The sequence below is a fragment of the Phalacrocorax aristotelis genome, chromosome 5, assembly GCF_949628215.1.
Source record: "Phalacrocorax aristotelis chromosome 5, bGulAri2.1, whole genome shotgun sequence".
In the NCBI taxonomy this organism is placed as follows: domain Eukaryota; kingdom Metazoa; phylum Chordata; class Aves; order Suliformes; family Phalacrocoracidae; genus Phalacrocorax; species Phalacrocorax aristotelis.
The window spans coordinates 1611258-1628682 of NC_134280.1; the positions used below are offsets into that span (position 1 = coordinate 1611258).

Genomic DNA, 17425 nt, shown 5'->3' on the forward strand with positions numbered 1-17425 from the left:
CATCGCCACTTTGCTGACAGGAGAGGAGCGCGCCAGCCCTCCCAGGGCAACGGCTGAACATCAGGCAGGTTATGCGGTGCTCTACGAGCGCCTTACAGCGCGATCCAGAAAATAATACACGTATTCCTGGGCGCTTCTAAAATCCAGGGCATTTCATGTAATAGCTGTATTAAAACCAGACTTATTAATCGTTAGCACATGCATTTTCTTATTTGCCAAAGCGTTAATTCCTTGACATGCCTTATTTACGTTGCCAAAACCCACGCATAACTCATTAAAACGTAAAACAAACAAAAAAAATGTGCTAACTCAAAAAACCCCCAGCCGCCACCCACCCTCCCACCTCGTCCTGAGAAGTTCTTACATCAGTTCACAAGTGATGTAAGATAAATATAGGCAGTGGTTTTGTAACATAAAATATGGTATGGAATGAAGATTCTGAGCTTGCCATGGGAAAATGTCAGCTATATATGCTTGGAGAAAGTATGTTTACAATTTCTAACATATAATCACTTATCACTTATCACTCCAGAAAATGAGTCAGTATTGTCAATATTTCTGCGAATAAAGCATTGCATGATGGTGTGTTGCACTTTTAAAGCTTATTCTATGGCAAATGATTAAGACTTTAAATGCTGTTTTACCCTATAAACATACCTGTAAGGTATGATACTAACGCATATTTTAGAGAGAAAGACAGAGGCTAATTAACTCTTACATTGCTAATTTTGTCCAGAAAGTAAAGAAAAAAATACCAATTTTACTGAAATAGATATAAATGGGAACATTATTATGGATAAAAATAATCCTGCATTAAGATGTTTCTCCAGTCTGTATCTCAGGAAAGCTTTTAAAGAAGGCAGAGTTGAAAAGAAACCTCTGACTTTAGCTTTAACTACCCAGCGCCAAAGAGTAAAAATTAAGTAGTGAAATTATTGGGGTACTAGAAGAATTTTGACAGTGAAAACGTTTTCCCTGTGAAAACCATAAAACCCTGCTACATTATAGCTCTTCTTTGGCATCAAAAATATGGGGAAAAAAAGTGTTCCTGGGAAATTTTGTCCTTTTTACTAACATGTAAGAGTAACAGGGGTGAAATCTGCGCTACTGGGGCTACAGCAAAGCTGGGGCTGATTTAGGTTATAGGAGCGTGTATGTAAAAAAAAGTCTTTTTGTAGCTGGAAAAATTACTAAAACCTTCATAAAAGACCATCGCATTCATGCTGTTTTCAAATTTAAACATTTCTCTTCTATTGATATTCCTTGTATTAAAACTAGACAAGTGGGTCAGCCACCGACCTCTATTTCACAGGTATCTCAGACGAGTCCTGTGTTGAACGTCCGTGCAACCCTACAAACCAGGCCTGTTTCCAACTCCAAGTGATAATTTTAGAGATAAAATACAAAACCAGCCTCCCTTCTGCAACGCATTCGAATACATGCTTTGTATTAGCTGGTATTTCAATATCGGGCACGGTACGCGGCGTCCATGAATGCATTATTTTTCCTATTCCACTTGTATTACATGTAAAGTAATAAAGGTTTTCTTTCTACTCTTCCCCATCAGCTAAAAAGCTACATTAAGTCATCAGAGATTTGCAATATGCCTCACAAGGGATACCTTTAGGAAAAAATAATCTAAGGCAGCCCTGCCTGCCTGGAAATGATCTGGCAATGATCCGCCAACCCACTCTTCCCGCTCCATCCTATTACAAATTTAATAAAATGCTCTTGGCAAATACCAGTGCTGTAGGTGACACGAAAGATAAAACACAAATTTGATCTGCCCTGGTTTGTGTATGTTAATGATACAGGAGCACTTCTGTGTTTGTTGGTCTACAAACGTCATCTCTCCTTTCAAAAACCCGAGGATCTACACAAAAGAGGGATCACATCTAGGAAGAAAGGTTTTAAGCTCCTTTTTAACTGCAGCTTTAGGTTAGGGCACTATTGACAAGTCAAGACCTTTGGAACAACTACAGGACAAGAAAACCCAAGTTCTCATACCTTCTCCCGTAAGTACCTTTGAATTAAATCAAGCTAGATGACCCCAAAACCTAAGCGAAACAGCAGTACTTCTCAAGGCAGTTGCTGGTTTCAATAACGCACTATTCCGCTAAACCCTGGCGTGTTGCAAGTCCTGCCCTTTCCTCCTACAAACACGCCGTGTGCCAAAGCATCCACGGCGCTGCACCGGCTCCTGCCACGAAACCACTGCGGAGGGAGCCTGGGAGGCAGGAGGTGCACGCCTCAGATGGGAAGCAGGGGTAATCTCCTTTAAATCGGAGTCGAATAATGCCAGCCAAGTATTCCATAAGGAGAGACAAGCCCTGGTAGAGCAGAGGTGCTGGAGCTTCCTCTTGGGGAGAGGGCCTCAGGTGTCTCACTGATGGGCACCACGAGGACCTCCAAGTGCTCCAAGCACATCTCTGGGACTCAGGATCACCATCGAGGTGCTCTCTGAACCCCTTCATTTCCACTGTTAATACACACGAAACCAATTTCTGTAGCTCAACTGGTTCATCTCCGAATCCAAATCATAGTGTTAAATTTTACTTTGCATAAATCAATCACCGTAGCTCGCTGCTAGCACAGCAATGAAACGTCGGCACTTGTCTGGACGCGTCTGTAAAAGGGAAGGATTGCGGCTGGCAGCTCTGAAAGAAAAGAGCTGGCTGCTGTCGGGCATCACCACAGGCCTCCCGCGAACAGCACCCCGAAGTGCCGGCTGGCACTATCGCTTTCATACTCAGAACAACAACAACGAAGGCCAGTAGGGTCACACCGCCCAGAAACGGGGTCAAGGCAAATACTCTGCAATAAATAAGTCGTTCAACAATAGTTGTTGAACTATTGTGAAAGTTGTGAAGAGTTTTGCTCCTTTTCGGCATTAGGATTTTCAGTGACTCTCAACCACTGTGTGGTGTTTGAAGAGCATCATTCATTTTTAGATTGTAACCTTTGATTAATTACCTTGCCTGGTGAACCTGAGCAGCCAACCAAAGCTCAGGGCTGAACACCAGCGCTGTAAATGCGCTTATTTTCCAAAAACCCATTCAGGACACACTTCAGAGCTTTTGCTTCTACAAGCAACGCTGTCAGTAAACCAATTTATGGGAGCCCTGCAACACACGGACCCACAAGAGGTTGCTTGGATCACCTGGAGGAGCGGGGCTGGGGCAGACGGGGACGGCGCGACCTCCCTGGGCTCGCCGTGAGCCAGTCCCGCCGCTCCCCCTTCCCCGCTCCTGCCACCGCCGCAGCATCCCCCTCTGCACAGGGCAGGCCCGCGGCCTCGGAAATAACCCCCAGGTTTGGCCCAGCTCTCGTTTCAGACACCTCCTCACCTACCTGCGCAAAAATCGTATCTGTGTATAGAGAGACACACGTAGTTTTCACTTGTGAAGTTAAGGAACAGTGAGTAACACTATGAAGATAAGCACCTCGCAGCACAATGTATTTTGTGGGTTTGGGGTTTTTTCAGTCAGGGAAGTGCAAGAAGCAAGGACTATCAATATGATTCAGGCTTTCAATATTGGTGTCTTAAACGTAAGCAGAGAAGCAACAGAAGAAAGGGATTTTTTCTTCTTTTTTTGATTCAGGAAGCAGTAGCTCAGTGCCCTGCACTGCTTCTCCTCCCAGAGGTGTCGCGGCAAGGCCCGTACGAGCTGGCTCTCAGGCATATGGAGTCCAAGAACAGTTTTGGCACTTAAGAGTGCCTACACAGAACCATAGCATCATTAAGGTTGGAAAATACCTCTAGGATCATCACGTCCAACCCCCAACCCAACACCCCCAGGCCTCACAAACCATGTCCCCAGGTGCCACGTCTGCACGGTGGTTGAACCCCCCCAGGGACGGTGACTCCCCCACCTCTCTGGGCAGCCTGTGCCAGGGCCTGACCCCTCTGGCAGGGAAGGCATTTTCCCTCACATCCAACCCAAACCTCCCCGACGCAGCTTGAGGCCGTTCCCTCTCGCCCTGTCACTGGTGCCTTGGGAGCAGAGACCAGCCCCCCCCTCACTCCAGCCCCTCTCAGGCAGCTGCAGAGAGCGAGAAGGGCTCCCCTCAGCCCCCTCTTCTCCAGGCTAAACCCCCCGTGAGGAATCTCACCCCTCACCCGTGGCACAGTCAGCCCTACAGCTGGATTTGGCTGAGCAAGGAACCTGGACAGGCTCCTTGGGAACTATGATGCTGAAAAACATGTACTGAATTTTGTACTTGATTTCTTCGTCTTTTTTTCTGTTTTTGGTTTTCTGGTTTAGGGGTTTTTTTTTTCTATTTGTCTTTTCTAATTTTTTTTTTGTTTTTTTTTCTCCTTTTTTCCCCCTCCCTTTTTATTCCTAGCCATGCATTTCACATCCGAGGCAGACTATGGGAGCACCAGCCCAACTCAGCAGCGCAGTGCTTTGCTCCCGTGGAAAATCCTCCTCACGCCGGGCGAGTGCTTCCACAGCTGGATCGCTGCAGCGCTCAGCCATCACGCTCCGCACCAGGGCGGCTGCCCATATTTCGCTGCGGGATCGTAACGCCGCGGGTTAAATGAACTAATTCTGGAATTAGTGCACTTGCAGCCCTGGTAGTCCTCTAGCACTGAAATGCTAAATAGGTAAGGGAAGGGTGAAAATGTTTATCAAGAGCTCTTACCTCCTAAATTGATACAGTCATTATCAACCTCATTATATAATTACACTTGAAAGGAGGATTGCACATCAGCTGCTGAGTAAATCTAAGTAAAACACAAGCACTTATCTTGTAATCCCAAATTAAAACTATGAAGCGCTATATTTAAATTCTCAATAATGCTTTAAATAAAGTGCCCGAAAAATAGCGTACCTTTGCATTTTAGCCTTGCTTTAATCGAGTAGGTAGGACACGGGAATTGAACACTAACTGATTATTAAGAAGATAAAGCGGTTTAGCAATGCACTAAGTGTACAGAGAAACGGAACTATTGTGTGCATTATCTTTTTCAGCTGACTGTGCAAACGCAGGCCTATTCTGAGCGTGTAATTATTTCCATTCAATGATTAGATACAATATTTTAATGCATAAATTGACATAACTGCCTACGTTTAGGAATATACTGGCTGAGTGGAATGAGATATGCTGGAACAACTCGAAAAAGAAGTCAATAAGGCTGCTGGGAGTAGTGTGCTGGGTGCCTGAGACAGGCCGGGAAGGTACATACATGCAGATCCATCTGGGTACACATACGTGCTTACATCTGCTGGAAACAATGAAGTAAGATGCATGTTTTTGCTACGAGGGAGAAAGGTGTTGGTATAACAGCAAAGAGCTACCTGAAGCGTGATCCTGCACTGCTGACTTACATCATTTACAGCAAGAATTTAATGGATAATAGTGAAAATATCAGAAAATTGACTGCTAAATATACTAACAGGTATTAGCTATTATTAAGCTATTAGGTTTTTTATTAGAGATGCCAATAAAAGACTGATATGGAGGGAAGGAGAGAGAATTACTGAACACAAATGACTACGTGGCACTTGGCGCTGCATTGGGCACATTTTGCCTCGCCGGGACGAGGTCGGCCATCCTGCTTTCTGGGTACTTTGCGTTCCCAAGGAGTCGGGAACGAACACTTTTTGCAGGCAGAAAATTGTGAGGCTTTCTACTGATTTAGGAAGAAAGTCTCCTCTGTCAGCTCAATTACCCAGCACCATTTCAACCTTATAAATGAGATGCTTCAGAGCGCCACTGACGTCAATTGTAACATGGGCAATACACAGCGGCTCCTCCATTTTTCAGAACAAATTCATATATTTCTTCTCTCGCCTAAGAAAGGGACTTCCTTTGCTCCCATTTAAAGTGTACCCAGCATTTCTGAGATTTTTTCTTTTAGAGTCTCCTGAATTACTTGGCTCTTACAGTTTCAGGCTGTAATCACGCTGCAGACTCTTAGTGAGGCTCCTGCCAAGTAAAATTCAAAACCCCTTGTCAAATGCAATATTTATACCAAACCAAAAAGGTAAGTGCTCCTCACTACAATTACATTTTGTGATCTTACTCTCAGTTTTCAAACCCATTCCAGCCTCAGCAAAAGGAGCTTTCACAACCCCGGGGCCCCGGTGCAGAGGCAGAGCAAGGCCACTCACCACTCGAAAACACACGGTGAAAATACAACCGCATTGTTGCCCGACACGCCAATGCCAAATGGCACAACAGAGTATTTCTTCTACAAGAATTGCTCCTCCAACCTCTCACCATGTGACAAATTAAGCCTTTTTTTCCAACTCAATATTTTTTTTTTCAATCTAGGTTGGGTATATCACAAGTTCTGGTTCCAAACTTATCTGCGCCCGTGGCAGGAACAAACAGGCGACGTGTCGGGTGGCCAAATTCAAGGAGAAATAAAAGCTTTTATTCTTACCCCTACACAGCTTCTACAAAGATAAGGGAAGGCAGCAATTTTAGATATGTCTAAGACGGCAAAAAATTTTAGATGGGCTCTTCTTCAGTGGAGTTATATTTTTACAAGTAGACAGCCTCAAGAAAGCAATTCCTAACTCGATTGATCGAAATATGATTACTAGGTGTGCACCCTATTTATGCTGAGAGATATATTTAACACAATGCCACTGTGAACAACTGCTGGTTCCTCTTTCCCTTAGGACATCATCTAAGAAATCAAATTAATCAGGTCCCAAAGGAGAGCCGGGCAGATGAGCGTGAGCCGAGCGATAATAGCTTCAGAGACCTAATTACCAAAATGCAACTCTTCTAGTTCCCTAACAGAATTATCTAGAAATCTGCATTGTATGGATTAATAAACTAAGAGAAATGCATGCCAGACAAAAGATAAAAAAGCAGTTTAATAATATTGGGAACAATTTCTGACAGAAATGACCGATTTAAAAAAAAATCTACTATGTGTTTCTATTTTTTAGTTGAAATGTACTTGTTGACTTTATTTTCTAAAACCCCTAAGTACCTTTCTCCTCCATTTGCTTCTTAATCCTGAGGAACATTATAATCACATTTCAATTGTCGATTAATATAGCATATTCATAAATAGCTTAATAAAAGATCAGCAGATACAAAGGAGACCCTCAGTGAAATTCTTTCCAGTGACTAAAAGAGCAACAGGCATTAAGTTTTGAATTAAACAAATCTTGTCCTGCAAACATCACTGTTACAGGCCTAATTTCACCCTTCCATTTCAATAAACTTTTGTCCATAGGTTCTCTGTTTGAATTTTGTATCAAAATCTGTGTAAAGAAGAGAGAAGTACGTTTAGCAGCACTACATTTCTGCTGATTTGGGCTCATTTCAGAAGTGAACAGCAATTCGATCATAGAAAGACAACTCATAGCAATGAATACCAAGAGCGCGTGGGCGTTGCACCCTAGCTTTTCTAGCAACCAGTTTCATTAAACATTGTCGCGACAAAAATAAGTTTCTCCTGCATTGGCTCCACAGTTGTACCTATAACTAACAGTTGCAAGCAAATCACAGAATCATTAAGGTTGGAAAATACCTCTTGGATCATCACGCCCAACCCCCAACCCAACACCCCCAGGCCTCCTAAACCATGTCCCCAAGTGCCACGTCTGCACGTCCTTTGAACCCCCCCAGGGACGGTGACTCCCCCACCTCTCTGGGCAGCCTGACCGTTCTGGCAGGGAAGAAATTGTTCCCAATATCCAACCTAAACCTCCCCTGACGCAGCTAGAGGCCGTTTCCTCTCGTTCTATCATGACGATTTTGGGAGAAGCGAAAAAAAAAAAAGCTAGCAATTAATAACTTGCCCACAGAGCCGAGGTTGAGAAGAGCCGAAGCTGAGCCACTGAGACCAACCACACCTCTTGCGTGTGCCCTTCTGCACACTGAAAGCTCTCCGGGCTCGTCTGCCGTCGCTGGGCTACCGTGTTGGAAGGTGGGATCCCCCAGGGATGCTCACCAGCAACGAGCGCACCAAAGCACAGCGGAGACGAAAGGGTGAAGCCCACCAGGTGGGACAGGGAGGACGCGGCGGCGAGGACAGCACTGGTGGTGGGGAGGGAACCCATCCACCGCCCGCTTGCCAGCGCGGAGCAAGGCTCAGCAGCCCGGCTTGGGGGCTGGTCAGAAGGGGAGATGTGGTAATTTATGGCTTTACAAGGTCTCCTCAGCGATTGTGTGCAGGGGCTTTTCAGGGGAGGCCCCAGCATAATCCAAACACTGGGCTATAACCCACCACGAATGTACAGCGCAATTTAAATGGGTTGAGAAGATGGTTGCCTTCCTCCCCTCCCCAGGTAGCGGAATTCACACCTATTTAAATGCTGGCAAGATAAGGCCCTTTTGCTTCATCTAATCGAGGTCTTATTTGTATCACCAGTAGCCAAAGGCACACTCAAACCCAGATACCCTGGGGGTACAGAGGGCATGTCGTCCCCCCCCATCCAGTCCTGCACCTAGATCTGAAATATTGTGGGGGGTTTGTGATATCTTCCCATCTTTTTGGATGGAGACTGCACTTCTAGAGCCAACTTGGCATCAACCTGGTATAAAAGAAAGGGCAAAAGGACCCCAGCCCTGTGCCAACCCTGGGGAAATTTTGATAGGAAAATTGAGAGAAAACATCCTCCCCAGGTGGAAGGAAGAAGAGGATGCTCGGCTAGCAGCTTCTCCCTCCCGAAGGAATCGCTGTGGGAAGCGGTATTTGTTATGTATGGTATCCCACTGCATCTCAGACTGCTGAAAAACGGTTCGTTAACGATAGCCTTGCATTTATATCTGTGCTTAGGAGCCTAAATCAAAATGGCCCATGGCAAGAATTGGTCTTTTCAATGGGAGAAAGGATGTCTCTTACCTCGGAAACCTGCTGATGAAAGGCAGGCTGGAAAGCCTAATATTGGACATCCAAGGTAAAGAAAACGTTGCTGACAAAATCCATCCACCCCCGCTGCTTGCTGAAACCTAGGAAATGTAAAGGTAGCCGCAAAACTGACTATCCAAAGCGATTTCAGAAGCTCCTCTCTCTAATAGAACAGGAAATAACCTGTTATTCCTGCCAAGATACAAGTGCTAATGAGGGAACTTCAAAAGGCTCCCTTGTTTGACCTCTTACGCAGCAGGCGCTCTTCCAGACAGCGCTTCACAACAGCGTCTGCCATCAAAAGCACCTGCATGTTTCCAAACGTCCAAATCATGTGTTTTCTACCCAGCTGAACCGCAGGATTTTGGCCAGCTCAGAAGATGACACGTCAGTATTCACCACTGCTCCAAGCCTGGGGAACATCCATCCATCCATCCATCCATCCATCCATCCATCCATCCATCCATCCATCCATCCATCCTCAACAGAAGATGGAGACACCAAACAACGCCCCGCGACAGCAGCACCAGAGGGACAGCTTCAGGCTGGAGCCAGCAGCAGAAAGGATTAAGCTCCTGATTCACATCATCGAAGCCGCTCCTTGCTATCCACTTTCAAAACGAAATCTCATCTTTAAAATACTTAGATGGGCAGAGGTATGACTGCATCGCTCAGTCTACACGGCGTTCTGCATAGTGTGTGCTCCGATACATGGAAATAGGTATTTCTTACTGCCACTTTACAGAGTTTTATCTCCTTCTAATTGGGTGGCTCCAAATGAATCTAAACCATAATTGCATCTATTGCCTGACATGTCAAATTGGCGAAGGAAGAGAGCAGGGGAAGTCCTTAGTGAGGGGATCGCTCCAGGTTTTGCAGATCTGCTGGAGAAATAGTCAAGCTGGTGAAAATCAGATATATTTTTCCCTGGCCCTTTTGTTTTCATTTCTACATGCGAACTTAACCTTTTGCTCAGCACTAGATTCCTCACTCCCACAACTCATAATACCTCAGTGGAAATTCTGTGGAAACAAAGAATAATGAAAACCAAGGCCTACCGGAGGACTCCTGCTGCACCAAGCGGACCCTTGCTTACAAGTTCCCAAAACAAAAGGAAAAGCAATGGAAGAGAGGAAGAAGTAGTTCTAATCCAGGATTTGGAACGTTGCGTTTGGGAATTTGGAAATTAAAACATGACCGATTTGTAAGTGTTTTTTAATGGAACTATTAACACAGTTCAGAAGAGTACACAGCAGCAATGTCATCTGGCACTCTTTTTGAAACTGGGATTTTTCAATTAGTCTACCATGTACATCACTACTCCAGTTGCCTTTAAATGCATTTTGCCAATAGCTCATTTAAAATGTATTGTATTTTAAATAGCCTTTAGTATGATATTTTTAGAGCTTGAGCTCACCTAAACGCTTTAAGGAGTTATCCCTAATCAGCCTAGAAAACCTTGCTGCCAAGGCAGGATACAAAAGCACGTCGAGTGCAATGGGTTCACCACACGCTGCGTGGTGAGCACCCACTGTTAGTGTTTGCATGCCTCAGCCTCGTGAGGAAATGTGCGCTTTCAGGGTAAACTATAACAAACGCATTTAGTTCAAAAACAAAATGCAATGGGCACTTGGTGTGATGAGGCTGGACAAAAAAGAACTTAGTGAGGGAGAACGGAATTAAGGAATGGTTAATCCCATGTGATATATTTATGGTTTGAACCTGGCTGCATCTGACATGGGTTTTGGTTTCGCTGTTACATCTTGTTAGACATTCATTTGTTAGCGCTGTATTTATTTTTTCCAGTTTTTTCCCTTCCTCTTGCAGGAGAGCAGAAACCAATTATGTTAGAAACAGTCAGCCACATTTTCTGTCAGGCATCTTATTCCTTCCGCTTTAATTGGGTAGGTATAATTACCAGTTGTAAAGGGACACAATCCTGCCCGTCTCGCACAAAGTTCAATTTCCATATTTAAGAGGATCCTGTCAAGGCGGTTGTTTTTCACTCACGGTACGTGTACCTGCTGCATTTTGCTAAGCCCAGTACAAGTGAAACCCCCAGTGCCCTGCCATCAGGTGTGGCTCATGGTGGCCGTTTAGCCAGCACTGCGAGCGATGACAGACACCCGTGGCTGCAATAGAGGACCCGTTCCTCCAGACTAAGGCAGCAGCTCATCCTCGGGTGACTCAGGAGAGACGCAGAAAGCGGAGGGCAAACAGGAGCTGCAGATACCGACGGCTCCTGGAGATCCTGCTCCCACCTCCAGGAATCCCGCTGCCACCCATAGGGAACACGGGCAGAGAGGGATGGCGGTGCACCTCGCGGGCCAGTTTGGCTCTTGTTGCCCCTCCTGAAGCCAGGAACGTGTAGTCTTCCTCCATGGTATCATCCCTCCCACCAGACCAAGAAACATTTCCTCAAGGGCTGTCCCCTAGAGGGAACAGACTTACTTTCTCCCGAGGAGCCCAGGCGTTCCTCCGTCAGCGCTCCCCTCCGAGCCCTCCTGCCAGAGCACCGCCAGAAGAGGCACCCGAGAAGGCATTCCAGAAGGACGGAGGAAATCTGCCCGCACCTCTCTCCGAGCGGGAGGCCGAGCCCTGCGAACGCTTCCCAGAAAGACTCGGTGCCAGCGCAGACCTCTGACCGATGGGGACCATCGGGCTGCTGACATTTCTTTTAAGATTTGTTTCATGCTTGCACCTTTGGTTATATCCACATTTATATACAGATATATGTAGCGTGTATATATAAGGCATAGATACATAAATACCTTTTTTACACCATTAACAGGGCACTTAAGGTGTGCCTAGAGGTCTTTAAATTTTTTGGCTTGATAAGGGCTTCCCAGGACAGGCTCAGAGTACTTCACGAGCGCATACCTTGACGGCCACAGGACGCGTGCGATAACCCACGCGGAAACCAAGAGTTTTCTGACTTCACAGCTTGTGATTACATGTTGGCACCTGACGATTGACTGAGATGTCCTGAACGCCAGGAAAAGATCAAAGCACCACAACAGCTTGTGGAAACAAGCCGTCTGCAGCCGGAATGAGCTGAGGTATAGCAACAGTAAATTGTGCTGGAGATGAAACGCGGAACTCACGGTCCAGGGTTTATTTCTCGGTGATAGTGAAAATATACACTGATTCTGTTGCTACAGAATTGAAATTGGAAGAAAGTTGAAAGATGGAAGAATGGGAAGATTATCTCAGAGCGCGCCATAAAATAGCAACAATAGATGATGCACTCTATGGCTACTCTCTACCACAGACACTTTAAGTAATAATTTATAAATACTATGAAAAATAATTGACTTTCATTGAGGAGACATTGTATATTCTGGCTTTCGAACTGAAGCAATTTACTTGTTAGTAACTGTATAGTTTTGAGATATCAGTAAAACCGTTTGGACTGAAAAATCCACCCGGAATAGTTTTCCATGTTACATACAAATCTTTAAAAGAAAAATAACATAAAGTAAATCAATTTTATTTTTTCCATTTATTTCAGCCAAATCAAATTAAATAAAACTACTGGTCCCGATTTACAGACAGGAAAGGTTTAGCTCAAAACGCCTGCTGTAAGAGGCTGGCTGAGGCCAAAGAACTACTTGAAATACAGGTGTAAAACAGTCTTTACTAGAGAGCCAGCGCGAAGATCTATACTCCGCTTTTTTTCTGGACCTGGCCTCTCGTTAAAGGTTTTGATTCTTGTGTTTGTTCAGGGGAGAATAAAAAAAAATTTTGTTTAAAACTCCAAGTTTGATAAAAATTTAATTGTCTTGAAGTCTAGTTTTTCAAGTGAACAGGTAACTTTTAGCTTGTGCAAGTAAGAACATGGAAAACTGCCACGTAAAACACTTGAGGGTAGTTATTATCCTAAAGACCAAGATTTATTTAATTGCACGAAGCAAACCGACGCTAAAAAAAGAGAAGAAAACGTCAAACTAAAACGTGACGGCCCTCCACAGGCACACGCTGCCTGCCCACAGAAACCAAAGCGATGGCTCTGCCCGGCCCGGCCCAGGGAGCCCACGGGTGGCAGCTCTGTGCCCAGCTCAAGAGGACACGTCCTCTTCTGAGGGAGACCTCGGAGTGGCACGGAGACCAACGAAACCCCATGGCCCACTCCATTTTTAATGTATGGACTCCAATAAGCCCACTCATACGGAGGCCATAATTATCTTTAGATAAAAACACCCCAGCTTTAATATAACAAAATATTTACTCACAACACAACCCTTAACAACTGCCGTCAGACTGAACAGGAATACGCTTGTTCTCTCGTGTAACTGTGCGTGATATCTGTGATTACAGTGACATAATTTGTATGTGCTATGTGTGCTGTACTGCAATATAAATGAAAGTCACCGAGGAAAAGGAAGAGAAAGCTGTATGTTTAAAAGAGAGCGTTTCTCCTGAGGACTCACACGTGGCAGTGGCGAAGATACCTCGGAGCACCGAGTCCTGTGCCCCGAAGGGCTCCTGCCCTTCCACCCGGTGCCCAGAGCACCTCTGCTGTCCCTCCCGTTGGCGCCTTCTGAGGGGACCTTCAGGGATCCTAAGGATAATCTGGCCAAATTCTGCATCTCTTAGGCTAAATGGGTCTAAGAGCTTTCCTACTTGGTTTCAAACTAACATTATGAGAACAACGTTCTGAAAAAAACCCTCATGGTATTCAGGAGAGGAGGAGCCTTAACTAATATTTTCACCTTCGGAACAGAAGGGTTTGACACATGGAAAGGCCATTCCCTTGAATTTTGAAAGCGCTTTTGCTGTTACGTCTCAACTTTAGTACCTACACAGGCATACGCGTCTCCACTTACCTCTACATGCCTTACATTTACACTTTCCTTTTTTTCAGACAGCTTTACACAGCGTAATACGTAATTTCTTACCTGGGGATATTATATAGAAGAAGTCCTTGAACTCATCCATCCAGACCTCTGCCAGTCTCCTGTTGTTCTTGTTGATGACGTGCCCCGTGCCACCAGGGAAGGTGTAAGGCGTTGCCTTTCGGAAAACGTGGCCGACGTGCGAGCAGGTGACGATCTCAAGGGAGCCGCCGCACTGCCAAATCTGGAATTAAAATATGCAGAAAACGTTGATTAAAACAAATACAAAACATGCAGAGTTTATAGCGGGGGGGACTCTGACAGACAGGTCGGCAGCTACCTCCTGATTTACTTCCCCGGGTCACAATTCAACAGGGAATTTTGAGCAAAAGCAAAAGGGAAACAGCAGGGGCACAACTCTTGATAGCAATGAAAGGGCACAGACTTCTGCTGCCACGTGGCAGCTTGTGCGAAGGGTTCGTTTGGCTCTGAGGCCCTACAACATAAACCTACACGAACCACCATCTTAGAAAGATGTCATCCTATTTTCCAGGATTTCATAATATTTAAAGAAACAGAGGAGAACTTTTACTTTTCTATACTTATAAATATATACGTATATATTTTTCAAAGCAGAATCACATTCACGAGCGTCTCGAGCAAAGGCACAGCAGCTCTGGGTTCATATCACAGGCAGCAACAGAAAGCAGCAAGCACAGGTACTCTGAACACCACAGAACCACACAAGCAAAACACAGATGCAAAACATCCGTCCCCTGGTTCAGACCCTGGTGAGGACCATGATCGACCCCCCCTCCCCCCAAAAAAAAAGTTATAGACAAAGAGAATGTGATGAACTTCTGGGCGCAAACTGCCCCCCTCCACTACCAGAGCCAAAGTCTAGACCCTGAGTAAGCTCAATGCCTTCGATATGACCCCACAAGTATAAACAATCGTATAATCCTCGACTTTAACACCCTGTTGTTAAATGAAGTAACGTATTTTTCTGTCAAATCACTGGAGCCTTGGTGTGATACACATCGGTTTGTGTATTAACTGCTGTGCTGCGACCGTCCGCCTTTCTAGGCTCTAAAAAGAACGAAAGAAGAAACGCAAGAAGGCTGAAGGGCCCAGGCTGCAGAACGGGAGGCACGACGGAGGCAGCTGGGCGACCGTCAGGGGCGCACGAAGATTTCCGTCGGATGCTCTCAGGGCTACAAAGCTTTGCCGTTCTGCCAGGCAGTACCAGTGCCTTGGGATTCACGCCTCACTAAGGTTCACTGACGTTTCTGGCATCCACAAAGGTATCACCAACTGCCCAGCTCCTTAGGTAGGCTCATCCCACGCTTTGCTTTAGTCTCCTCCGGAGCAGACAGCAGGACTAAAATTTACAATACCTCCTGGTAATAAAACACAGAGTTTAAGGACCACTGGGTGTTTTAAACAGGAACGCTGGTACAGTCTTGTAATTAGAGCTCCTCCACACAGACATAACAGTTACCATAGTAACTTAATGCAGATTTTATTTAATTAGGGCTAAATCCTTGTATATAATTTCATTAGTATGCTAAATGATGTACTCTGTTGGGATAAGCAATGGCAACATCAAAACACTCGTGTGTTTAACATCTTGTGTTTTGCAGCTCGGTGATGACAAGCCAGTTCAGGTGAAACTCCGAGCTGATGGATGCCAAGGAACACGCGGCTGTACCAAAAAGGGAGCACACCTTAAACCAGAAATACACACTATCGCTGTCTTTACAGAGCAGCCGGGGCAACCCACGGGGCAGGACAGTGAGGAGCAGATGCAATTTTAGGTGCGCTCCAGCCCACAGCCTCTGCCTGAGGAGCAGCATCTCCCCCCGGGCTGCTCGCGCTCTCTCCCTCCGACTACTCGCCCTCGCAGGAAATTCCTCCCACGCTACCGTTTTCTAAAACGTGTGTTCCTGTACATTTCTTCAAGCACAGTTTTGGCTGTCCTTGGTACAATCTGCTATCTATTACAGTTGTCATAGAAATGCGGATGAACCTGCACCCTGTTCAGAAGAAAAGGACTTTTATCTTTTCAGTATTATTTAAAAAACCCAACCAAACCAACCCGCCTGAATATTCCCTGGTAAAATGCCTTCTTTCCAAAAGCTGATACAAGGGTTAAGGAGCGTGGGACTCCAGAGGTCTGGTCACCTCACATACAAGACACGCTATGGCACCGTGTTTGACCACTCTTCACCACGGCTACGGTGAACACCGCCATTGTCCCCGACGCTCTGCTACGGACGCGCGCTCCGCAGGCAGCACCTCAGTCGGGCAGCCAGCACCTGCCAGCGGCTCTCTGCCAACACCGGTGACTGCTCCATGTAACACGCCAAAAGCTTTGGAGAGAAACTGCCATTAAATTTTATTGCAGTCTTTTTCATTTTAATATTCACTATATTTTTTAATCCAGCAGAATTTCCAGGGACAGAATTTATTTGATCCCATAGCTCGGGAATCAGACATTCCCAATAAATTGTATCTTTCCTCCAACATGCCTGGGGTTTTTTTAAACCCGGCAACAAGTTTATGAATTATTGCTTTACTACAACCCTTCTGGTCATCGTAGTTATCTCCTCCCAGAAAAAGAACGATGAACGGAGCTGGTGCCTCACCCCAGACCGCCACATCGAGACCTTCCTCCCACCCAAACGTGCCCTTGGCAGAGCCTGTGCTGAGCACCCAGCGCCGCCTTCGCTGCGGGGGGCAGCAGGTGGGAACCGCAGCCCTTAGGCCAGCCATATCCCACTTTACTGACCTTCCGCACGTCCTAACAGGCAATAAGGGCCCTGACGGCGACTGAAGGCACCGAGGCACTCAAGACAGCCAGATTGCAAATACGCTGGTACAAGATTGATGTATCCCGTTTAAAAAAAAATCCCAACTCTAATTTTCACGCTGAATTATTCATGAAGCAGTTATTGTCACATCACCATTGTTAAAGCTGAAGGTGTCTTCCTTTCCTTCTCCTCTGAAGTTTAACCCTTCTTCTCCTTCCCCCTCAAGGAATTCCCCAAATTCAGATGTTCTTCCAACCACAGCACTTCACTCGTACTTCGAGCCCGTCTCTGCATCGTCCAACCCAGCAAGTTCCGTCAGTTTGTTTCCCACCTTTTGTGAAAAGTTCTTTAGTGAAAAAACCCAACATCCAGCTGCAGCTCTACAGGTAACAAACTCTAGTGGTGACCCGTCCCCAGGCCATTTTCCCACCCACCAGCTGATACCGATCTCCATCTGCTCCCGACTCAGGAGGTAACTTCCAGAGTGCCCCTCACTGAAATGTTTTGGGGAGGAACAGCTCCGGCAGATCTGCCACACCTCCTCGGTCTGGAAAATGAGCTGTCAAACCCAGCACGCTGTAATTTAGCTTCTAATGAACCCGTGCCAGGCTAACCCGTTCTCTGTTAATCTTTTTGCTTACAAATATTAATTTCTTCAAAGTTTGTGGTAAAACATTGCACGCCCTGGAATTAAAACTGAGGCTTGTATTTGCCCACACAACTGATCCCTTTTTAAATATAGGCATCAATTATTTAGCACTACCTTTGATTTCACAGGCATTTTAAAACCATTGCTATTACTGCATAAAATGATCGCATTCAACTCCATCTGATCTCGGTGCAGCCCACTGCCAGGATGTTCTCCTCGTCCATCATTTTCTGAACAGAGTCAACGTCAGTTCCTGCAAATCTCAGCAGACGTCAGTCAACAATATTTAAGGGTAAGAATACTT

The 17425-nt window shown here is 45.6% G+C and overlaps 1 protein-coding gene across 2 annotated transcripts in view; it reads right to left on the bottom strand.

The window, feature by feature from the left end:
• The window catches only part of GALNT13 (polypeptide N-acetylgalactosaminyltransferase 13), a 157172-nt gene that overhangs the window by 41392 nt on the left and 98355 nt on the right, over positions 1-17425 (bottom strand). For both annotated transcript variants that reach the window (XM_075092714.1, XM_075092713.1), the window contains exon 9: positions 13723-13903. In XM_075092714.1, coding sequence (XP_074948815.1) covers positions 13723-13903 — 181 coding nt within the window. The remainder of the gene's footprint in view (positions 1-13722; positions 13904-17425) is intronic.